We start from the raw sequence: 24,649 nt of genomic DNA, 5'->3' as shown, positions 1-24,649 counted from the left end.
TCAGTTAATTAAAAAAATATTTTTTTAAACGTTTATCTTTCGAGAGAGAGAGAGAGAGAGAGAGAGGGAGAGAGAGAGAGAGAGAGAGAGAATGGTGGGGGAGGGGCAGAGAGCTAGGGAGACACAGAATCCACAGCAGGCTCCAGGCTCAGGGCTGGAACTCATGAACCGTGAGATCATGACTTGAGCCGAAGTTGAACACTTAACCAGCTGAGCCACCCAGGTGCCCCACCAGTTAATTTGAAGTCAAATTATTATTTTTTAAGACTTTAATTATTAAGATTTGTGTTTGTTAGATAAATGTTACGGTTGCTAGAGACTTGTTTTACTTCTCTGTAAAAGGAATTAATACAGTTGATTTTTTCTGAAAATATATTTGCTGTTCTTTAAAGTCAAGTTGAAACTGATCTTTTGAGAATAAGTTGTAACAATTTTTGGAGTGTTTCTATCTTAATGAGTTGGAGGAATACATTAAACTGATGTCAGCTTTTTTTTGGTGGACAATAACCATAAATGTATTTTAAGGTTTAACTGCAATTTTCCAGAAATAAAAAATGCCAAGAGTGACAGGAGCTCAGTTTCTGTTATGTAGTGAAATGGAACCCATAGAAGAGGGGGAAAAGGTAAATTTGGAGCGCAGAACTAAAAGTATAACCGACCCATAGATGTTACTGTTCAAATCAGTGCTGTGCTCAAGTGACATTTTTTTTCCCCGACAGAGGGAACCAACTTCAGAACAGTTTTGGATAAAGCTGTGCAAGCAGATGGGCAGGTGAAAGAACGTTACCAGTCTCACCGAGACACCATTGCCCTTTTGTGTAAGCCGGAGCCTGAGCTGAACGCTGCCATCCCTTCTGCTAACCCAGCGAGGACCATGCAGGGCAGCGAGGTAAGAAGATGCATTGTCATGTGGGTGGTCATCTGCTTATGAAAACGACGTTCAAGCCATTATGAGCACAATGAATTGCCAGTTTCATAGTGTCATCTTTTAAAAAATGCAGACACAAATTGAGGTTCGTATGTATAAAGTAGAACATATACATTGTGTAGTATGTAACTACATTGGTGATATTACTATCCTATAATAATAATTTCCATTTATTGAGTGTTTCCTACGAGCTTAGTACTGTATTCTGGATACTCAGTATGTAGTTCAGGTTTTATAAAAGGAAGAGGCTTGGAGGCGTAGAAACTTCCCTGAAGTAGAAGGACTGGGTTTGGCCAGATGTTTTTCTGACCACACCTTTTTTTGTTTTTAGTTCCATCATTCCCTGCTTCCTTCCACTGTATTCCACTGGGACTGTCTCTAAAGGAAAAATCAACCAGCTGTGCGTGTTAACCCGTGGGTAACGTCATCGTGGCATTTCTACCTGTGACAGGAAGGGGAAGACCAATAGTAGGGCATGTGAGTCAGAAAGTCCTAAGAGGAGAAGGTGCAAATATGCCTTAGTGGCTGATTACTGTGCCGAGATGTAGTAGAATAAGATAGAGGCCCTGAAGTGCATAGGAAAATAAGCCAAAGGGCAAGAAACGTTTGCTGAAAACTTCTTGAAATAGGTGAATTTCCTGGGGTAGTAGGTCTCAAAAGTTATCAGTGTTGTGCGTTGTCTTTCCACAGAAACATTTCATGTATTTATTCAACCAAGACTTCTTGGATACGTAAGGCACTATGCTAGGTACTTGGAAAAATCAGCAATGAATCATACACAACCTTTACCCTCAATTTTCAGTCCAGTGTGGAAGATTAGCCATATACAAGGAGAACTGTAATACAGGGTAGAAATGCAGAAGTGTTGTGACTATAGAAAGTGTGCTGGGGCACCTGGGTGGCTCAGTTGGTTGAGCATCCGACTTCGGTCCAGGTCATGATCTCGAGGCTGACAGGTTCGAGCCCCGCGTCAGGCTCTGTGCTTATGGCTCGGAGCCTGGAGCCTGCTTTGGGTTCTGTGTCTTCCTCTCTCTCTCTGCCCCTCCCCCGCTCATGCTGTGTCTCTGTGTGTCTCAAAAATAAATATAAACATTAAAAAAAAAAAGAAAGTATGCTGTGAGGATTTAGATGACTAAGCACTTAAATGCTAGCATTTCTTAAGAAGCTTCTTAAGAAATTGGCACATGGTGAGAACAGAGTTGACAGGCAGACGGAGTGAACACATAAACTCCGAGGAAGACTGAGTGGGTATGTCCAGAGACGCTGTCAGAGAGATTCAGTGGAAATGAGCCCCCACGGTGAAGATTGCATGGTTGAATGTGCACAGAACCCAAATCTCTCAAGGTGGGCGGAACCTGACGGAACAAAGAATATCCATTAGATGCTTTAAGGAAGTGGGAGGAAGGAAGAAGGAAGGTGGTTAGATTGCTTTGTGAGGAACAGAGACTGCCGACCCACAGAAGAGCAACAAAATCTGGCCCTGTTTTTATTTTTGGGAAAGAGAAAAATCCCTGCTTAGTATCCTCTTGTCTCCTTTCTTCCTTCCTTCCTTCCTTCCTTCCTTCCTTCCTTCCTTCCTTCCTTCCTTCCTTCCATTTTATTTTTAACTAATCTCTACCCCCAACACGGGGCTCGAACTTACAACCTCAGGATCAAGAGTCGCATGCTCTATTAACTGAGCTGGTCAGGTCTCCCCTCTGCTTTTCCTTTTCGGCGTCTTGTCTGTGACTTAGAACTTAGCACGGCTTCTGTCCTTTGATTCTCCTGCTTGCGGTAGAAAAGCAAAAATGGTCTATGCGGAGGACAGTTGGAATTAGCACGCAGTAATGTGTTATTATATGCAGTTGTTGATTCGTAGTGGTGTTACATAGGGGAAGAAGATTTGTATGGTCAATACGAAGTTACTCTACTGAAGCTAGATTCTCTGGATGGAAGCAACAGAAAACCTCAGTGCTCTGTATATTCGTTCATCATGTGCCTTTATCAAAGCTATTTCAGGTAGGTGTCGTGGTTGATGATGCATTTTAGCCGGAGTTTTTTTATGATAAAAACATAGTCATTTGAATTCTGGTATTAAAGTGATAGAAAGTACACACTTTATTAAGGCAGCTCCGATCTTAATGGTAGGCTCTTTCTTCTTTTATTGTGAAGGGGTCTTGGTCACAAGACCATCTTGGTCTCTTTGGCCATTTGTTTTTACGTATTGAGTTGCTCTGAAAAATTTTGCCAGCTGTGGGTAATTTGTGTTGAAAAATCCTTTTTTAAATACCTAGGACTGCTGCTGTGATAGTGCACCTCCGAGCAGCTAGGGTGCAGAATCTAGTCCATATCTGGGCAGCCAAGCCTTGACCCTCCAGTAGGGCTGAGTCTGCCCAGAGGAAGGGGTGTGTTTTGTTTTGTTTTTTGGTTTTTTTGTAGAAAAGTGATATCCACTAATACTCACAGTGCTGTATCTGCCTCAGGTGATGGAGGGGTGCTTTGGGGGAAAAAAGCTCCCATCTCCTCAGAGATAGTTCATAAAGTAGCACTGTCCAGAGCCGTGTGTCCCTCTAGGGCTTTTTTCTGGCTCCCACAAAGTCATCTTCCAGACTACTGGGTGATCTGCAAATACGGCTTTTATTTACTCTTAGTTTTTCATAACAAAATATATAGACAGGTGTCCAGATTGACTGGCATCTCTTCATTCATTTGCTCACCAAACATTTGTTGAAGACTTACTATATGCCAGAAACTATGGCATGGTGGTTCCTGAGAGAGAGAGATGGAAAACCCTAGATTAGCTTTAGTGTAGGGTAAGTGTGGTCAGCTTCCTGCTGTTCTGTTACCGAGGTAGTCTCATGTCTCCCTTTTCTGAAACTAAATTGGCAGGGTCTGAAAAGTAAAGCTGATACCTCACTGAGAGTATTTGGTGTGTGTGTGCCTGCCTGTGTTTGGTGATGTTAGATGCCACAGAGAGTTTGGTCATCCACATGGGGCCGGTACGCAGTGGGCTACGGGCTAAATCCAGACTGCCTCCTGTTTTTGTATGGCCTGTGAGCCAAGAATGCTTCTTACATTTTTAAATGGTTGAAAAGAAGTCAATGATGTTTTAGGATATGAACATTATATGAAATTCAAATTTTAGTATCCATAAATAAATTTTTGTTGGAGCGTAGTTATACTCATTCCTTTGCATTTCGTCTGTGGCTGCTTTCACACTAGAAAGGCAGAATTGAATAGTTGTAATAGTTGTAACAGAGACTATGGCTCACAAAGCCAAAAAAAATTTTTTTTCTTTTTTCCCTTCTGTCTGGTTCTTTACAGGAAAACTTTGCAACAGCCATGGGTCTTAAAGGTGAAATGGCTTCGGTGATCTCATTTCTGCCTTCCTGCTTTTACTGTGTTTCAGCCATACTGGCCTTTTTTTTTTTTTTTTTTTTGGTCCTTTGATCATGTGAAGCTTGTTCCTGCTTCAGGACTTTAACATTTGCCTTCCTTCTGTTGGGGTCTTTCTTCCATTTTGCTTGGTCGCTGCTTCTTTTTCATTAAAGCTCCACATGTCACCCCTTCCCTTTCTTGGTCATTGTCTACCATACCGCTCTATTTTGTGTAGTTGTTTAATCCTCCGCTCCCTTCTTCTGTCCCCCACATGAAGGGAAGACTCTGCTTTTGCTAGTAGTTGTATTTTAGAACCTAGAACAGTGCCCAACATGTAAGGATTCAAAAAGTGTTGATGGAATGATAGCTACTGGTAACCTAACGCTATAAAGGGATGTAGTTAATTGCAGTTGAAAGCTAATTGGAGCTGTTTATAAAACACAGAAATAAATACAACAGGGTTGTAATTATTACTAAAAATTTTTTTTGTCGAGGTGTAATTGACATACAGCATTATATTTCAGGTACATACCATAAAGATTCGGTATTTGTTTATATTGTGAAATGATCATTATAAATCTGGTTAGCATCAGTCCAAGAAGTAGTTACAGGATTGTTTTTCTTGTGTTGAGAACTTTTAAGACCTACTCTCAGCAACTTTCAAATATGTAATATGGTATAACTAACTGTAGTTACCATGCTTTCCATTATATCCACATGACTGACTTATTTAATTAATGGAAGTTTGTACCTTTGGACTCCCTTCATCTACTTTGTCCATCCCCATGTCCCACTTCAGGCAGCTATCAGTCTGTTCTCTGTATCTGTGAGCTTGGTTTTCTTTTAGATTCCACATATAAATGACATCATGGGGTGTTTGTCTTTCTCTGGCTGACTTAATTTCATGTAGCATAATGCCCTCAAGGTATATTCAAGTCACAAGTGGCAAGATTTCATTTTTATTTAAGTGAATATTTATTTTAAGAGAGAGAGGGACAGCGTGAGTGGGGAAGGGGCAGAGAGTGGGAGAGAGAGAGTCCCAAGCAGGCTCCGTGCTGTCAGCACAGAGCCCGACACAGGCCTCCATCTCACGAACTGTGAGATCATGACCTGAGCCGAAATCAAGAGTCCAACACTTAACCAACTGACCCACCTTAGCAGTCCTTCATTTTTTTACAGCTGATGTTCCTCTGTGTGTGTGTGTGTGTGTGTGTGTGTGTGTGTGTGTGTGTGTATGTATACACCACATCTTTATTCACTTATCCATTGATGGACATTTAGGTTTCCATATGTCAGCTGTTGTAAATAACACTGCATTAAACATGGAGGTGTGTAGGTATTCTAATTACTTATATGCTTTAACTTGATAACACGTTAGGCCCTGAGTGTATAAGAAATGTAGACCGTGGTTTACTTTTCTTAACTATTCTGGTCATTTGTGGAAGCAGTTAAATTTCATTTTCTCCTGTATTCATTCTGTTAAAATGAGGCCAATATCATACAGGCTAAAATAGGGTTAAACTAGTATGTATGATAGTTTGAAAAAAAAAAAAAAGAATGTCATACAAGGACTCTCCTTCTGTCTTTGTGTGGTGGTCTAAAAGTTCATTTATAAATTGGTTGTTCCAAATAGCATTTTTTTCCAGAGAGTTAGAATCCTAGCATTTTGGAATAGAATAGGACTTACTAAATAGATCTTTGGCCCTTTTTTATCACGGATTAGAAAACTGACCACCGTAAAAGTTAGGATTAGCTTTTCTTCATAGTGGAGCTGGGATTAGAACTTGGGGCTCTCCACATTCTGCTGGGGTCCTCTTCCCACATGACTCTGTTGCCTGTGAATGCTTAGCTCTTCACTGAACACGAGGCTATATCCCCGTGGACCATGTCTGTCTCCTCATATGACTTGTTGGCTAACTTGGGCTACCACCACTGCAGTGGTGACCCATTATTTGATGAGAGGATCTTAGTTGCCTACTATGAAAGAGACATCCAGTCTCTTTCTAGATAATGTGTTATGGTATCCCTGACTTTCAGCTTTGTTTAGTAGACTTTTTTTTTTTTTTTTTTTGAACGGGTTTTGCATATTCCTGTTTCTCCCCCAGCTTTATTTTACTTGACTGTTATATTATTTTCTTTCTGGCTTTTTTTGGACATAACTGAGAGAAAGATAAGTGGCATTTTTCTAATAGTTAAACAACCTTCACATAGAGCCACAGTCATGGTTGAGGTTCCATTATCTGTTTAAAATAAGACAATAGATAATACTGCCCCAGCCTTTTAAAATTATATCCTATTGCACCCCCCCCCCCAAAATGTGTCCCATAGTTACAGCAGAATAAATACTTTAATTCTTTTTAAAAAGAATTTTTTTAAAGTCTTTATTTATGTTCAGAGAGAGACAGAGTGTGAGCAGGGGCGTAGCTGAGGGGAGGGAGACACAGAATCCCAAGCAGGCTCCAGGCTCCGAGCTGTCAGCACAGAGCCCGACAGGGGGCTCGAACCCACAAACCGTGAGATCATGACCTGAGCCGAAGTCGGATGCTTAACCGACTGAGCCACCCAGGCGCCCCTAAATATTTTAATTCTTAATCTATTCCTCATTGTTCCTCTCTTCTTATTGCGTAGATGCCTAAGCCTCTTTATTCTACAGTGTACCCAAAGTATAGCGTTAAACTGTAACACCTAACTACCAGTTAATAATAATGGCTGCTACTGATTGAGTGCTTACCCTGTGTTACAAATTTCGTTGAGCACTTGATATGATTTCAGTCTTCACAACAGTTCTGGGATAAGTACTCTTATTCTTGCTTTGCAGATAACGAGATTGAGTTTTCCAGGAGGTACAGTATCCTTGGTTACACAGGACCTAAGTCATAATATGTCCATTAAGGGAATGTAGTCAGGGTTGAAATAGTTTTTTCTATGTAATTACGTTTCACTTTGATGGATAACTAGGTACTTGTGTTCCTATATTCAAGTTGTGATTTAATTTTGTGTTTTGAATGTGTAAAAAATGTTCATAATTCCAAAGGTGCATGCAGAGAAATCTCATCTCTGTTCTTTCCACCTTGTTCCCATCCTTTCTCTGTAAACAACCTTTTTTGTTACTTTCTGGTTTGTCCTGTTTTTCTTTTTTTTTAAAATTACATGTGCACACACATATACATACTATATTATGTGTGTATATGTCTGTTTTTTTTTAAAGCTTATTTAGAGAGAATGAGTGCGTATGAGTGGGGGAGGGACAGAGAAAAAGGGGGAGAGAGAGAATCCCAAGCAGGCTCCGTGCTGTCAGCACAGAGCCCAACGCGGGGCTTGATCTCAGGAACCTTGAGATCATGGCCTGAGCCAAAACCAAGAATCAGATGCTTAACTGACTGAGCCACCCAGGAGCCCCTATTTCTGATTTCCCTCCTCTTTACTCAGGGTGTAATATGCTGTATGTATGCTCTGGTGCCTTTGATTTTCATGTGACAATATATCCCGGAAGTCATCTGGAAACAAGATTTCTTATGCACATGGTCTAACATCAGATTCCACCAGATCCCCAAAACAAGATTCTTATGCACATCGTCTAACATCAGATTCCACCAGATCCCTGAAACAGACTTGCCATCTCCATGTAGGTGTGATTATTTGTCCTCTTCCTTCCATCGAGAGTATCTGTGGTTTGAGGCTTCTTGGACCTCCCGGAGTCACAGTTCTCTCCACTACTCTGAGTGTTTAAAAGACTCTGCATTTAAGATAGGACACGTAAGAGGTGTAGATGGTGAACAGAGGCCAAAATTTAGAAGAAATTATAGATTTTTCCTCAGATTTTTAGTCTTCACAAAGGAAGGTTATTTTGGACACTTGCCAAGGAGCTAATGAGGGCTGTGTCATGAAGAGTAGGACAGAAATGCTTAGACACCGGCAGTAGGTGGGAGAGCCATTGGGGTTGGAAATGCCATGGTAAGAAGACAGACAGGGATATAGATGGGGTCCTGGGTGTCCCCTTCTTCCTTTGTCTTTGCCCCAGCTTACTTTCTCTGAGCAGCATGGGGGCAAGCGCAATGGGGGCTTTACGGTTGGTTTTCTCCCTGGTGGTCTTCGCAAGAGTGCGGAGAGATGTGAGTGAAAAGGGACAGTTTGTAAGTGGCATCAGCGGGGCGCTTGGGCACTGTAACACAGACTCCAAAGGGCTGTTTATGAATCATGTGGGTGTTCGAGATGCCTGGGCCGAATCAGAGATAGAACTCTTAGTGGAATGAAGAGATGTACAAGAGGCCTCTCTCCTTTCTCTCTACCAGTATATAACATAAACGTGTAGTTTATAGCTTTGTATCTACCTCTTTGGCTCTCTTCTTTCTCTATCTAAGATGCTCTCTCCATATAGATCTGTATCTCTGTTTCTATCTCCATGTCTCTCTCTGTATATCTCTGTCTCTCCATGTCAGCAAAATAGAGTATCTGCTTACTTGGCAAGAACATCTCTCCCTCTACCTCGGAACCATGACAGGGAGATAGTGTAGTGTAGAGTGGTTACGAGATTGATTGTGGAGTTAGGCAGACTGAGGTCTCAAATTTTACCTGTGTTCCTTTAGTAGCTGTGTAACTTTAGGCAAGTTACTTAATTTTTCTGAGGCTTAATTTCTCTATTTGTGGAAGAGAAGTAATAAATATATACCTTATGGGATATTGTAAGGGTAATACTAGATTTGTGAAGTGTTTAGGACAGTCCCTGGCACATAATAAATGTTCATGTAAATCATCATGCTTGCTGGTGTTATCATTATTGCCGCTGCTCTTATAATCTGAGTCCACTAAGGGTACAGTGTAAATAAACCTGATGTGCAATTTATGCTTGGCTGTCTGAGAAATCGTCTCAAAGGAGTGAACCTTTGTGTGTATAATTCCCTTCTTGAAATTGGCTTCTGGTTTTTTTGGCAGTTTAAACTAAGGGGTTTTGTTTGTTTCGTTTTGTTTTAATTGTTTAGGTTGTAAATGTCTTAAAATCCTTATTGACCAATCTTGATGAAGTAAAGAAGGAAAGAGAAGGGCTAGAGAATGACTTGAAATCAGTGAATTTTGACATGACAAGCAAGTTTTTGACTGCTTTGGCTCAAGATGGTGTAATAAATGAAGAAGCTCTTTCTGTCACTGAGCTGGATCGAATCTATGGAGGTCTTACGACGAAAGTCCAAGAATCTCTAAGGAAACAGGAAGAACTTCTTAAAAATATTCAGGTAAAGCTTATATGCTTTAGTAAGATTTGTGTTGAAGAAAATCACAGAAAGGATAAACCTGGACTAAATCTATGTCAGGATTGTGTTTTGCAAGTACTACATACTGATAGAAATCTGTAATCGTTATTGGTTGTATTTTGATAACCACTGAATTTGTGATATTTTTACTTTAAGAACTAAAGTACTGTGTTATTCCAAAATAAATATTCTATTAGGTAAATTTCTAGTGATTCCTGCATGTAATCACATATGATCTTCATATATAGTTGGGAAAGTATCAGTAAAAGTGTTACAGGCTATATTAATTTGATAAGTAAATGTAAATACATCAATCTTTCTTTTAACAAGGTCTCACACCAGGAGTTTTCAAAAATGAAGCAATCTAATAATGAAGCTAACTTAAGAGAAGAAGTTTTGAAGAATTTAGCTACTGCATATGACAACTTTGTTGAGCTTGTGGCTAATTTGAAGGAGGGCACAAAGGTATGAAGTCCAAAAGAAACAGTAGTTCACCAGTACAGAGTGAAAATATAGTTTGAGAAGTTAATAGTTTTTCCAGTTGGACCTTACTATCATGCTTTGTCTCGAACTTCCTAGCTTTAATGATTTTTTCCTCTGAGAGGCTTCATAAGGGAAGGAAAGCCTTAACAAAGGTGGCAATATTTCATGAGAATGTTGAAGAATGAATTGTGTATTTCACCAGACAGAAAGAGGGTGTAGGAATTTCAGGTAAAAGAAATTAGCACAGAGATGTCAAAAGCCAGTGACGCTTTTTTGGGGGACAGGAAGTTGACCAATTTGAGTGAATTATGCGGGAACAGGAGTAGTCGAAGCTGAACCGTGGTGGGGAAGGGACGGGAGGATATGGCTTTTATATTCTGTGCTGATGGTTTGGATAACGATGGACTTGTTATCTGCCCGAGTCTCAGGATGCTTACTAAATATGTTAAGTATTTTCTTGCCTTTCCTTTAAATAGCTTAGGGAAATGATTATATTTGTTTTTAACATTTACTTCGCTTCTGAGGGAACAGGTGATCGTTAGTTTTTCAGATACACAATACCTTGTGGTATTTTAACTCCATGGCGATTATTGAATAAAGTTATTTTGATACAAATACCTTGGATGTAAGGTAAAAACCTCAGAAGAGGTAGAAATACGACGGAGCCTTGGAAATAGGATAGGAAGATCCCGTTTTAATTTGGTTTAAAATGCTTTGTTGAAATATAGATAAGCTGAGGAAATTCTTCAGAGAGCCTTTGGAAATGCCTCTAAGAGTTTCTGAAGTGATGTCTCTATTTCTGAAGTGAATGTGCAATCTAATCCTTCCACTGAAATAGGTTTCCTATCTTTTTTAAGTACTTGCCTTTTCTCCAGGAATTGGGAACATACTCATGATCATGAAACTTATAGTTTGTTTCATTTAATTTTTGGTGACAGGTGTTCTCCAAGAATGAGTTTATTTCATTTTCTTTAGGAATGTTATTAGGTCATATTCAACATTAAGTTGTTGAACCTTAGTGGTATGACTGTGCCGTCGGAGGAGTTTGGTTGTTTAGGTTTAACCGTGATTGACAAACGAGCTTTAGACTGTGTTCCTCTTCAGATTAAAATATCATTCTGGCTTATGACTTGTATTTCTTTACTTACAGTTTTACAATGAGCTGACCGAAATCCTGGTCAGGTTCCAGAACAAGTGCAGTGACATCGTGTTTGCACGGAAGACAGAAAGAGATGAACTCTTAAAGTAAGTTTATTTTGTGTATCAAATTTTAGAGGATTTTTCTTTTGAAAAGTTACACGTGGAAGCTTTGGGGTGAACTGGGCAGTATGAGATGGCAGTTTCCTTTCTTTCCTCCTGGACATTTACAGGCAGCTAGCAAGCTGCATGACCTGAGAATAAAGGAGAAGAGCAGAAACTCTCGGTGTCAGAAGCACACTGTGCCACAGAAGTGACAATGCAACAAGTCAGGGTGACGGGTCTCAGGAATGCCAATAAACATACACAATTTACCTGGAAATGGCCAGCAGGTTCCTTACACATAAAACTAGAGGTACAGAATATGGGGAGGACAGGATGAATGGCTTAGAAAAGATCAGCAGACTTCCCTTCTGAAGGAACCTGCTGAGGAGGTCAAACCAGTACCATAGGACTCGTTCTGTGCCGAGTGACCAGTAGAGTTGACACAGCATTGGTGCAAAGATACAGTATTTTTTTTTAATGGTGAGAAAAATGAACCGAATTTAATTTTTTTTTTTTTACATTTATTTATTTTTGAGAGAGAGAAACAGAGCACGAGTCGGGGAGGGGCAGAGAGCGAGGGAGACACAGAGTCTGAAGCAGGCTCCGAGCTGTCAGCACAGAGCCCGACGTGGGCCTCGAACCCACAGACCGGGAGATCATGACCTCAGCTGAAGTCGGACGCTTAGCTGACTGAGCCACCCAGGCGCCCCCAAAATGAACTGAATTTAGTAAAACCTAATACATGGAGAATATTCACCAGAATAGTATTGTCCTAGAACAGATGAAAATTCTGGATGAACATTCATCATGAATTTAGAAAAAGAAAAAAAAGGAGAAAAGGATTAGGAAGCAGTGACTCTGAGGAACCCCACGTGAGGAAGTACCAGAATCAAGGAAGGTGGTGAGAAGAAAGGAGGTGATAAAACGTGAGGGGCTGGATTCAGGAAGCAAGTGGAGGAGAGAAGAACAAGATGAGCACGGATGTAAGATGAAGTGGGACTAGACCGTGAAGAAGACGTCGGCCCCCAGAGCAAACCGAAGTCAAAGAAGATGAAGCCAAAGTAAAACCAGAAGAAGGGTTAGAAGACAGGCGAAGAAGATCCGAACGTGCAGAAGTGAATTTCCACAAAGAAGACAAAGCAAAACAATGTTCGTTGTTCAACGTTCTGTTCAGAACAAATATTTAACGGTATTACCTAAGAATACGTTCCTTTAGGAAAATAAAGGAAGGCGTGTCGAAAAGGTGTATCTCACGGTTAAGAAAAATGAACAAGAACCGTCAACACCAAGGGATATAAATCATTAGCTCATTAAAAGATGATGGCAGAATCCTTTAGGCAGTTGGGCAAAAAGATCAAGACAGTTTATAAAAAGGTGAAAAAACGTTTAGGCTCACAGCACTGCCTGCTAGAAGGGGGTGGGGTGGGGGTGGGGGGCAGTGATGGCCACTGGAACTCCAGGAAGGCAGGTATGAGCCAGGGGTCTGATACCCGGTGAAACTGCCTTGCAGGGGCTTACCCGGAACGGTACATTCATTGGTGATACACCAAGAGAACTCACAGACTGTTCTGCTCCTGAGTCTGTCTTGAGCCCTGCAGCCAGCCTGACCATCATTCACCCCCGTCCATATTGAAACTGTTTTTCATAGAAGCTGTTGGAGAACTTGCTAAGAGCTACCTCCCTGCACCACCCACCCCCGCCCCCCAAGAAAGAGCAGTGTTGTTTTTACAGTTTTTCTACTAAACCTTTAAAAAGCAAATAATTAAAATGCCTTTTATTTTTATTAAAAAAATTTGTTTTAATGTTTGTTTTTGGGAGAGAGGGACAGAGCGCAAGCAGGGGAGGGGCAGAGAGAGAGGGAGACCCAGAATCGGAAGCAGGCTCCAGGCTCTGAGCTGTCAGCACAGAGCCCGACGCAGGGCTCGAACTCACAAACTGTGAGATCGTGACCTGAGCCGAAGTTGGACGCTTAACTGACTGAGCCACCCAGGCGCCCTTAGAATGCTTTGTAATGGTTTCAGAAGTTTAAAAAAAAACAAAAACAAAAGAGTTTATGTAATATAATAACACCAAATTAGTGTTATTGATAAGAAAATCTGACAAAGATTAAGACAAAAACAGTCTTCAGACCAGCTTTACTTGTGGTTATGGATGCAGAAGTCCTAAATAAAATACTTACCATTGATACTCACCAGTATCTTAGAAAAAGAGCCATGATCAAGCGGGATGGAGGTGGTTATTCCAGTAATGTAGTGATTGGTTCAGTATTTTTATATTAAGGAGAAAAAGATTCTCTTCATGGGTGAGGAAAAGCAATTGAGAAAATAACTGTTCTGGTATTCAGTAAAATAGGAGTGTGTGTGTGTGTGTGTGTGTGTGTGTGTGTGTGTGGAGAGAGACACACACACACACACACTCTTGTTTATATCTGCACAGAACTCAGCATCATGGTTAATGGAGAAACAATGTAAACATTCCTTCTAAAAGCAAGGACAAAATGAACACCGTCCACCCTATTATTTAATACTATTTTGGCAGTACGAACCAGCACAATTAGACAATAGAATAAAATTAGAAAGATAAACACTGAAAAGGAGGAGGTAAAATTTTCACTACTTTAGACTTTATGATCATACAACTTGAAAACCCAAGAGAATCAGCCCCCAAACTCAGCAAACAACAGAAGAATCTTTACTGAAGACAATTGATTGTAAAGATTTGTAGAAATCAGTAGCTTTCATATAAATAATCATATAGGAAATATAATGGAGGAAAGACCCTACTTACAATAGCAGCAGCAAAGATAAACTACATCAGAATAAGTTTGTTGTGTATGAGACCAGTATGTAGAAAACACTGTTGAAGGGTACAAAAGGGGACTGGAATTTGAAAGATGTGTCATGTTTTTGGGTAGGATGATGCACAAAGAAATCAGTTCTTAAGCATTCAACATAATTTGATTTAAAATAAATACATAGATTTTCATTTACAACTAGATGAGTTGATCCTAACGCTCATCTAAAAAAACTGTCCAATTATTAGCCAGGAAAAAATAAAAATAGTAATGGAAAGCAATTCTACCAGACACTGAAATATGTATTATTGTGTCTAATTAAAACATAGTGGTCCTGGTACATGATTAGACAGACCAAAGGCAAAATAGAAATAAATTCAAATACATTGTGAATTTAATGTAAAAAGATCCTAAGCCAATCAGAAGAAGTTAGCCGCCTAGCCATTTAGAAAACAAAAGTTATTTTTATACCAGAATAAATTTCAAGTGGATCAGACTTGAAATGTGTAAAATGAAATGTAAAGTTCACAAGAGAATATGAGAGAATTCCTTTATAGAGCTGAAAAGGGAAGAGTATTTCTTATTCTGACTTAAATCTAGAAGCCATTTTAAAAAAAGGATAAGTGCATCATAACATAAAGCAGAGTTATTATGTAATAAGCTGGGGGGAAAATATTTGAAACCTCACGAAGGCAAAAAGCAAATTTATTAATTTATCAAGAGGGGCGCCTGGGTGGCTCAGTTGGTTAAGCATCCAACTTAGGCTCAGGTTATGATCTCAGGGTTCATGAGTTCAAGCCCCGCATCAGGCTGTGTGCTGACAGCTCGGAGCCTGGAGCCTGCTTTGGATTCTGTGTCTCTCTCTCTCTCTCTCTCTCTCTCTCTCTCTCTCTGCCCCTCCCCTTGCCCCCCCCCCCCCCCCCCGCTCTTTCTCTCTCAAAAAGAAATAAACATTAAAAAAAATAATTTATGAAGAACTCCTAGATATTACTGAGGAGGAGAAAAACCCACTAGGAAAAGTTGGCAAAGGCTGTAAACAGAGATTTTGCGTATGAGGAAATGTAAGTGGTTGGTTCTTAAGCGTATGAAAAAATACCTTTCTGGGGTGCCTTGCCGGCTCGGTGGGTGAAGCACGCAGCTCTTGATCTTGGGGTCGTGAGTTTGAGCCCCTCGTTGTGCCTATACTTAAGAAAACAAAAAACAACAAAAATCTGCCCTCATTCAGTATAATGTAAATATAAATTACAACTACTCCAGAATGACATTTCTCAGAAGGGCAAAAATCTGGAAGTTTGAGAACATGCCTTGTTGGCATATGTAGGGGAACAGGTCTCATCCACGGCTATGAATGTGTGTGGGTGCATCCTTGTGTGGGGGCAGTTCTGCTCTAAAGGCCTGGATGACGAATCCGTACATCCTTAATCCAGCTAGTCTGGTTTTGGGAATTTATTCTGAGTATGTGTTAGCATATGGTAGGGAGGGAGCCTGCAGATGGGGGCCTTCGACTCCCTTTTTATTGTGAGTCAAGTGAACAACACATTACCTGTTCAGAAAATTATATGAAAGTAATCTTAATAATTAATGGGACTTCATATGTTTTTATAGCCACATTCAAGTAGTCTGATTTTTATTTTTCAGACTGTACAGCTAAATTATCAGATTCATTCCTTACTGCCTCCTTTTTTTTTTTTTTTTTTTTTTTAAACTGCAGAACCCTTTGCTCAAGCTTAGTGTTACAGAGAAGCCCAGTTTGTAAAACAGATAACAATGAATCTGGCTCAGATGTAAGCAGGGTGGGGGGCTTGGAACAGGACCTTTTTGCCCCTCTTTTCTTCCCTTCATGCAAGCAGCAGCCATTGAGGTGACTGTATAGAACCCTTAAAATCTGTAGCTCAGGACCAAGAAAGAGCCAAACAACGGTTTCTGGGTTTAAGTTGGCAAACTGCAGCACCCAGGTTGAGTCTGCTGCTTATTTTTCTAAGTTGTGTATTGTCTGTGTCTGACTTTGTACTAACAACAGAGTATTACTAATTATTTGTGACAGAGACCCTGTATCCTGCAAAGCCTAGAATATTTCCTATTTGGAAAAAAGGAAAAAGTTTTGCCCACCCCTGCTTGAAATAATTTTTTGTCCATGATAATTTGCTTTCTAGTTGTACTCTCAGTTTCTCCACTTCAACCTTCAGTGTAAAATGGGCTAACGTAACTATTTTTAGAATTGTGTAGTGTAATAGAAGTTCACAGCTTAGGAAGAAATTTGGGGATATTCTCATTTTCAGATATTTCCTATTTCAAATCTCTAGGTTGAGAATTAGGTTTGTGGGGTGCCTGGGTGGCTCAGTCAGTTAAGTGTCTAACTCTTGATCTTGGCTCAGGTCATGATATCATGGTTTGTGGAATTGCACCCCACGTCGGGCTCTGTGCTGACGACGTGGAGCCTACTTGGGATTCTCTCTCTCTCTCTCTCTCTCTCTCTCTCTCTCTCTGCCCCTCTCCCGTTGTCTCTCTGTCTCTCTCTTTCAAAATAAATACATAAACTTAAAAGAGAAGATTAGGTTTGTTACTATTTGCATGTATATTTCTATATTTGTACTATAAACAGAATAGGCATCAACTTGTCACATGGTTTTATCTCAGTGATTAAAAGGTAAATGAAGAATGGAAAAGTAGACCAAATAGATACAACATTAGCTTTTAAAAATCCGAGGGTTTATTTTGTTAAAATCACTCTTAATACTGAGGGCCTAAATTCCTTGAAACATGTTTACTGACTATAAAATAAAAACATAAGAAAAGTCCACGTAATTCTTACTGAATTTTACAAACTGAACATTCCACGTATCGAGCACTTAGGTCAGTTCACAGAACATTCTCAGCACCCCAGAAGCATCGTCCCTGTGTCTCCCCAGTCGTTACCCACCTCGCCAGGGCGACCACCGTCCTTTCTGTGAGAGGGTTGAGGGGCTTCTCCTGTTTCGTGCTGGACTCAGTGGGATCGCATGTGCTGTCCTGTGGTTACAGTCGGTACCGTCAGACTCATCCATACGGTTGTGTGTGGTTATAGGTCTTTGATTTTCATATTTGTGCAGCTTTCAGTGTGTGACTGTGCTGGAAGCGGTGTGTATAGTCCGCTGTTGTCCAGTATTTGAGTAGCGTGTGGTTTTGGCTGCTGTGTTACGAACAGTGAGCGTGAGCGTTCGAAAACCTGACTCTCCGGTTTTGCTGGAAGCAAAGAATGGAAACAAACGAGATGTGCAGGGCTGGTGACATAAAGCGAGCTTCGCCTCTATGGCAAAAGTACTGTCAGCCACACACAAGTTACAGTTTCTTTTGTTTTTTTTTTAACGTTATTTATTTTTGAGACAGAGACAGAGACAGAGACAGAGCATGAACGGGGGAGGGTCAGAGAGAGAGGAAGACACAAAATCGGAAGCAGGCTCCAGGCTCTGAGCGGTCAGCACAGAGCCCGACGCGGGGCCCGAACTCACACGAGATCCACGCGAGATCATGACCTGAGCCGGAGTCGGCCGCTCAACCGACCGAGCCACCCAGGCGCCCCTACAACTTACAGTTTCTAGCAGCCACGTTTTAAAAAGTAAACATGAAGTTAATTTCAAAAATATATTTTACTTCGGCTAGTGTATCCAAAGTATTACAGTTTAAACATATAATCATGCAAATCATGTATGGGATGTTTTACTTTTTGTCCACACTGAGTCTTAGCGATTTGGTGTGTAATTTCCACTCGCAGCCCTTCTCAGTTCATACTAGGCACATTTCGGGTGTTCGATGGCCACCTGGGCAGCTCTAGATCATGCTTTTGGTGAGCAGATGTGTGCGGTGCTGTTGGGGGTGTATCTGAGAGTGGCATTGCTGGGTCGGAAGGTGTGTGTGTATTGAGCTTTAGTTGACGTTGATAGTTTTCCAAAGTGGTTGTACTTGTATTCCACTAGCAGTGTCTGAGAGTTTGCCACCAGCTCCTCTGGTGGGTATCTAGTTATTTCATTGTGGTTTCAATGTTCATTTTCCTGATGATAGTGTGTCCTCTCATAAGTGTGCAGAAAGAATAAATATTTTACTGTGATCTCTGCCTTCTTTACACTAGTGATTTGAAACTAATGTTAGTAATGGTAGTTGTTGGCATTGAAACACTGGTGGGATTTTAGTTCATGTATTCTTGCTTTGTTATGAGTCTCATGATTTAATAGCTTTGAATTATATAATTAGTGAGTAGCTAGGACATTCTTATTTGTCTTGTGTGTTATTTATTGTGACCATCTCGAGTTTATCAAAGGAAAATAAAAGTATTATGTTAAGGCTTTATAATTACATACATTAGGTATTATATTTGTGGTATACTCCAATATCTAACTGTAACTACATAAATAAGAAAACAAAATACTAAATATTAAGTATGTTTAGTACATATATGAGCTACATAACAAAATGTTTCAAAAATTTCAAAATTTTAATATTGATTAAAATCGTCTAGTTTGTGTTGTAAGCATTTATTAAGCTTACAAACATTAAGAAGTATTTTTGGTTCCTTGATGAATGTATTAACTTTCTTAATACGGGGAGTGACTAATTTCCAACTGGGACCCTTTGTGAGAGTGAAAGTATGGTCTGGGGGACTGCGGGGTTGCAGTTAATTGTTATATCAGGACAATAGGTGCTGTTGTTCACGCTTTGGGACATACTGTATTTCCTTCATGGGTATAGGAATCAGTGCTGGGGGGAAGTTGATCAATATCATGTTGTTTCACAGAGTACATTTTGCCTTAGGGTTTTGGTTAGTGAGATTTGGGGATGGATTCCAATTTTGCTAACTTTTAATTCCGTTTTAATGGTCCTTTCAACAATCTATCCTGCATTTACCTTAATTACAGATTATGAGGTATCTTTTAACATAAAACAGCTCAGTGCTGCATTTCTTTGAATAATTTCAGAAAGTTTTTATTAAGAAATTTGCATCATGGTTTGGGTTGGCTTTCTTCGTTTTCTGGAAACGCTGGTATGACGCAGTGATGAAGCGCCCGTGTGACACAGCTGGCAGACTGTGAGCAGTTGGTCTTCTGAAACCTTCTAGAGACGCTGCTGTGTTAGGAGTGGCCCAGCCAGGGGACGGCTTCTTACCAGAGAGTGGGCGCTCTTTTAGGGCCGTCCGTCCGCCCAGGTTGACTTGTTCCTTACTCCAGCTGTAACTGTGACCTCAGAAAAAGTTTACCTTTCCTCCTAGGAGGGAAAATCGTAGGAAAAAAGATTCAAGTTCATTGTAGTCAAGAGCAGAAGTGTAGTGTATTTTAAAATACCGTCATCGTTTTGAGTCTGTTTTCCATGTTTCATATACGCAGAGAAGAAAGCTTTTAAAGACCTGGCATTTCAGACGTGCGGTTTTTTTGAATTGTGTTAATTCCTAACACCTTTGTCTTAAAGGGATCTGCAGCAAAGCATTGCCAGGGAACCCAGTGCTCCTTCAATCCCTACGCCTGCGTATCAGTCTTCTCCCGCAGGGGGCCATGCTCCCGCTGTGCCAACGCCCGCGCCGAGAACCATGCTGGTCAGTAAGCAACCTCATTTTTTAAATGGGCCTTTTGCATTAGTGACTGCTTGCCTGCTTGCCGTAAAGGAGAAAACACCCTTGACATTGTAGAGATCTGGTGGGCACCAGTTTTCATGAGGTGACCAACCTTCTCATGTTCTGCGGTATAAAGAATACAGCATCACTCGCGAATTCTTGCCAGAAAACATTTAACTTGAATCTAATCAAGTCTTTAGAACCGCCTTTCGGTTTATCGCAAGTACAGTGATAAAACAAGAAGTTAAATTGTGCCATTAGGAAACAGTTGGACAAATCTAGAACTGGGACATTCTAGGAGACCCTTGGCTTTGTCTTTTCTAAAAGTGAATGTCATAGAGAGAAAAAACACATAGATGTGAGGCATTCTGGTTTAAATGAGAGGGAAAGATTCATAATAATCCTGCAGTACGTGAACCTCGGTTGGATCTTGGTTCATAGAACCTCTTCTCTGAGAGTTTTTTTTTGTGATAGAGAAACTTGAATGTGGCATGGATACTCGATGGTATTAGGAAATAATTACTCACTTCCTTAGGACGAAATGGTATGTGATTATTAGAACTTATGTGCTGCAGTCTTTAGGGCCGGTGTCCTGAAGTTTGCAACTTACTTTCAAATGGTTCCGCAAATATGTCGATACATAAATGTATGGGTACAGCTACAGCTACAGTGAATATGGTCTCGAGTCAGTAATTATTGAATTTAACTGATAAATACGCGATTGTTTATTGTACTAGTCTTTTAAGTTGTCTGGTGTTTGAAAATATGCACATAAAGAATCTCGTGGCCAGGGGGAGATTCCAGTGATGACCTGTCTGTGCCCGACTCGCTCCTTCCTCCCGTCTCAAATGTCTAACCACGGATGGGAGCAGTAATGGGCAGTAAGTGGCTAAATATTAGGCCTCAGCAACAGGGCAGTGGCTGTGGAGTGTTAACAGGTTGGAGAATCATTCCTCCGCTGTGATACGTTTCTAGAGTATTCAGTCAACATTTAAGAATGGGAATTAGAAATACACTTGGGTGGGTTCTAGAGCTTCTCTTACGCCCTCCGTTATTTTAACGACGGTCATTTGACGGAAACGTGAGCCATGTTGCAGTCAGTGCCGACTCTCTTACAGCCCGCCAAGCCCCAGCCCCCGGCCCGGCCTCCACCGCCTGTGCTTCCAGCAAATCGAGCTCCTCCCGCTCCGGCTCCCGCTCCCGCTCCCGCTCCGGCTCCGGCTCCCGCGGGGACGGGCACTGCTCCACCGGCACCGGCACCGGCACCCACTCCTGGTTCAGCAGCGCCCCCTCCACAGGCCCAGGGACCCCCCTACCCCACCTATCCAGGATATCCCGGGTAAGGCTGAAACTGGATGAATGGGCTGAGGTTTCTAGCTCTGGTTAACCTTTGAGAAACAGTCCCCCCTTCTACGAATGGAGGCGTCATGAACGAGCGAGCTCCATTGTCAGCTTACGCAGAAATGGAACCAATGTCAGAGTCCCTTATTTGAGTAATTGAACGGCCGTTTCCCGGGCTTGTTGACGTTTTAGTTTTTACGCGCTGGCCTCACGGGAAATCCGCCTCTTCTGTACGGAACGCAGACTGTGTTTCCTTGGTTGTCCTTATTTTGGCGAAGAACGGAGAGGCGCCTTTCCGGAGCTGAGCGTGGCAAGACCGATAGGCCTTGTTCACGCACCCGTACTTTGAAGAATTGCCATTCTGACACACTGTTTAACACGACTCTAATTTTGGCGTGTGCTTTCTTAAAGAACGACTTTCTGTGTGATAAGTTTTTAATCTTAAAAGTCCAGACCCTTGACTACCTCCTAAGATGTGCTCCAAACTTTACTTGTTAGTAAGTACGTTCTGTCTTCTAAATATTGAAACTTTGTAAACAGGGGCGCCCGGGTGGCTCAGTCGGTTAAGCGTCCGACTTCGGCCGAGGTCACGATCTCACGGTTTGTGAGTTTGAGCCCCGCGTCGGGCTTGCTGCTGTCAGACCCTCTGTCCCCCCCTCTCTCTGCTCCTCCCCCACGCCTCACAAATTAATAAACATTAAAAAAACTTCTGTAAACAGTAAATTTATGTACATCACAGTGAATATTGAATCTTGTGAGTTAGGAATGTACTTAGGCTGTCATGTTAAAATGAAGGGTCTCCATTTTTATTCTTTGTTAACAGTTGAATATTTCGGCTTATTTCTGTCAACGGTATTATTTTCTGGATGGTATTAAGCACCTGATATTCTTTCATCTCAATTATTAACGGGATATTAACCTTGAAACTGCTGCTTTTTCTTTCCACTGTCTTCTACTAGACTGAGAAATAGAGAAAAATGACTTTCTTGAAAAACCTTGGTTTCAGAGTAATTATTACACGTCTCATTTTCTAGTGTGTGATTTACCAACCCATTTTTTCTGTCTGTTTTCTTTCCATCAGGTATTGCCACATGCCCATGCCCATGGGCTATAATCCTTACGCATACGGTCAGTATAGTATGCCGTACCCGCCAGTGTATCACCAGAGCCCCGGACAGGCTCCATACCCAGGGCCCCCGCAGCCTTCATACCCCTTCCCTCAGCCCCCGCAGCAGTCTTACTACCCACAGCAGTAACATGCCAGCCCAGAAGTTCGACCGGTTCAGTTCAGAGGGAAGGAAACACCAGCCCTGCAATAAGCGTACTAAACTCTGTGCTCTGGTTACTGTAACATCCTCTGTTGTACGAACGCGGTGTGCAATTTCTGTCCGCGGCTGCGAGCTGAGACTGTGCCCAGTTCCACACTCGATCGCACACCGAGAGATGCTGCTGTTGCAGTGTAAACACTATAATAGGTATAATAGAATTTGAAATAAATTACATTTCAGTTCATCAAAGTTGAAAAATGAGAAGTTAAACCCACAAGTCAAACGTTTGAAACTATTCTACTTCTGTCTACATAAGACATGGTTGGGACGTCAGATACTTACAATGATGGTTTAAGTACTGATATTCAAGAAAGCTACGTTTTCTTTCTCTTTTGGTTTATCAGTTTGGTTTAATTTCCATTACGCTATTTTGCATAATCAAAGCATTGTAAATCTTATAATTTAAAAATAAATTACTTGAGAACAGTTGTCATTGTTATGTTTTGTCATTGATTCTCATTACTGTCTAATTTCTTTCTGGTGTTAGTCTCTCATTTTATATGTACGTAAGTTAAACAGATAACTGTGTTTAAGTGCATGATTAGTTCAAGTTAATAGTCAGGTTTATAGGAAAACCAAAAAAACAGTACCATAATTCATCTTTCATATGCTGATTAGTATGTTAATTTTGGCATTTATTTTGAAAAGTCCTATAATGTGGAAGAAACACAGTTGCTACCAAAGATTCTTCAAATAAATATGTGTATTTAAAGTTTTATTAGCTTCTCCAAGAAATTGATACAAATTCTGGTAATAGTTCTTTCCCTTTTTTTCCCATAACCTGGTTAAAATAAATACATATCATTGACAGGACTGTCTAATGTAATGGGATTGTTTAAAGAAAGCTTACTGTACCCCTTCCGTTCCTTTTTTCCACCTTACTGTCTTAACTTAATAACATTTAATGCACAATGTATACGAATAGATCTAAGCCCTTTGGTTTTTATGCTCCTAAAAGATTAGACTATTTGATAATTCAGGGAGCATAGTAAACAATTGCTGGGAACATATGCCAATTCTGAATAGGCATGAATATTTAATACTAGTCTCTGCTGTTAGGATAACTAATCACTGTATAAACCTCAGTAAAAGTAGTGAGACATGCATCATGGAGTGAGTAAATGAGAAAGGAAGGAGTTGTTGAATAGCGGGGACTGTTCTGTGTGAGGTTCATTTCTGAACACATCAGGCGTGTGAGCAGATTTCCAGTGAGTCTGTTGATGTTTATTTTCTAAGTCTTAATGCTCACCTTTTCTGGCGTTATTGTTTCCATTGAAATGATGCTGTCATTTGGGCCACTGTTATATTTTCATCGACAGTTTGGGTTTATGTTTTAAATGTCAGACTGAAGGTATGATTGTAAAAGGGAGTGAATCGGTTTAAAAATATATGTACATTTAAAAAATATCACTTTGTTGTACGTAGAAAACATGAAGGCGCGTTGCTTTAATATAAATGACCTTTCCGTGGAATATTGAAATTGGTTTAAAGTGCAGTAGTTAAAACCTTGGCAAAAGTAGTTTTTTTTACATATCATAGCTACGTTTTATTGATGTGGAACCATCAAAGTATGACCTAGGCTTGTTTGACTCTTATGTAAAAGGCATTCAAGTTCTGCGTTCGTACTGTTATTCAAGGTGTCATATACTGAGGTGAGACACTCAATGGGAATTAAGCGTTTTCCAAACTGCTAGTTTACTATTCTTACTAATGCAGAAAGAAACAAAAACGAATTGGCCTGAATATTCTCTTGGGGAAAGAAGTCACTAAGAAAAGAGGAAGTGCATCAGAGGGCCGGAAGAGGTTATAAGGCCCCTTAGCCGGTTCCATGTGCTAAGTAGGCCAGCTCCCAGAGAGCCACGGGAAGATCGTTCAGAAACTTCTGGAAAGGAGGCTCCACAGCCCCAAGTGGCAGCCTCTTGCAGCCTGCCCGAGTTGCTCAAAGCCTCTTTTTATGCAGTAACCTGGCCCCATTCCCCCCCCCCCCCCCGTCAGATCACTCGTTTTTCAGGTAATTGAGGACGGTTTCTTTTGGTCACCTGTGGATGGGTACAGATGACCAAATTTCTGCAGCCTTTCGTTGCTGGGTTAGTCTCCATAGCCCTTCTGATTTCAGTAGGGTGGCTCATGGAAAGAAGTTTCTCCTCCCATCTGTTTCGCCTTCTAGCAAACAAGGAAGCCCTCGCTGGCATGAGCTTTGTTACCAAAGGTTTTTGTCCTTTGCTCACTCAGCTTCTTATCTGTAGTCCACAAAAATACCCTAAAAAGTCGTTACGGACGGTGCTGTTCGATCGTAGTTGCAAGTGTGCCTCTGGTTCAGAGATCTTGTTACCTCTGTTTTTAATTAGGCTT

General features: G+C 40.9%; 1 protein-coding gene across 2 annotated transcripts in view; it reads left to right on the top strand.

Moving 5' to 3' along the window:
- The window catches only part of PDCD6IP (programmed cell death 6 interacting protein), a 71,208-nt gene extending 48,485 nt beyond the window's left edge, over positions 1–22,723 (top strand). For both annotated transcript variants that reach the window (XM_019418603.2, XM_019418602.2), the window contains exons 12-18: positions 720–889; positions 9,265–9,513; positions 9,862–9,996; positions 11,165–11,259; positions 19,487–19,610; positions 20,747–20,967; positions 22,051–22,723. In XM_019418603.2, coding sequence (XP_019274148.2) covers positions 720–889; positions 9,265–9,513; positions 9,862–9,996; positions 11,165–11,259; positions 19,487–19,610; positions 20,747–20,967; positions 22,051–22,225 — 1,169 coding nt within the window. In that variant the 3' untranslated portion in view covers positions 22,226–22,723. The remainder of the gene's footprint in view (positions 1–719; positions 890–9,264; positions 9,514–9,861; positions 9,997–11,164; positions 11,260–19,486; positions 19,611–20,746; positions 20,968–22,050) is intronic.
- Positions 22,724–24,649: the final 1,926 nt, after the last annotated feature.

Source organism: Panthera pardus, unplaced genomic scaffold (genome assembly GCF_024362965.1).
Source record: "Panthera pardus isolate Hobbes unplaced genomic scaffold, ASM2436296v1 HiC_scaffold_16, whole genome shotgun sequence".
In the NCBI taxonomy this organism is placed as follows: Eukaryota; Metazoa; Chordata; class Mammalia; order Carnivora; family Felidae; genus Panthera; species Panthera pardus.
This window is presented reverse-complemented; position numbering and strand designations above follow the sequence as displayed.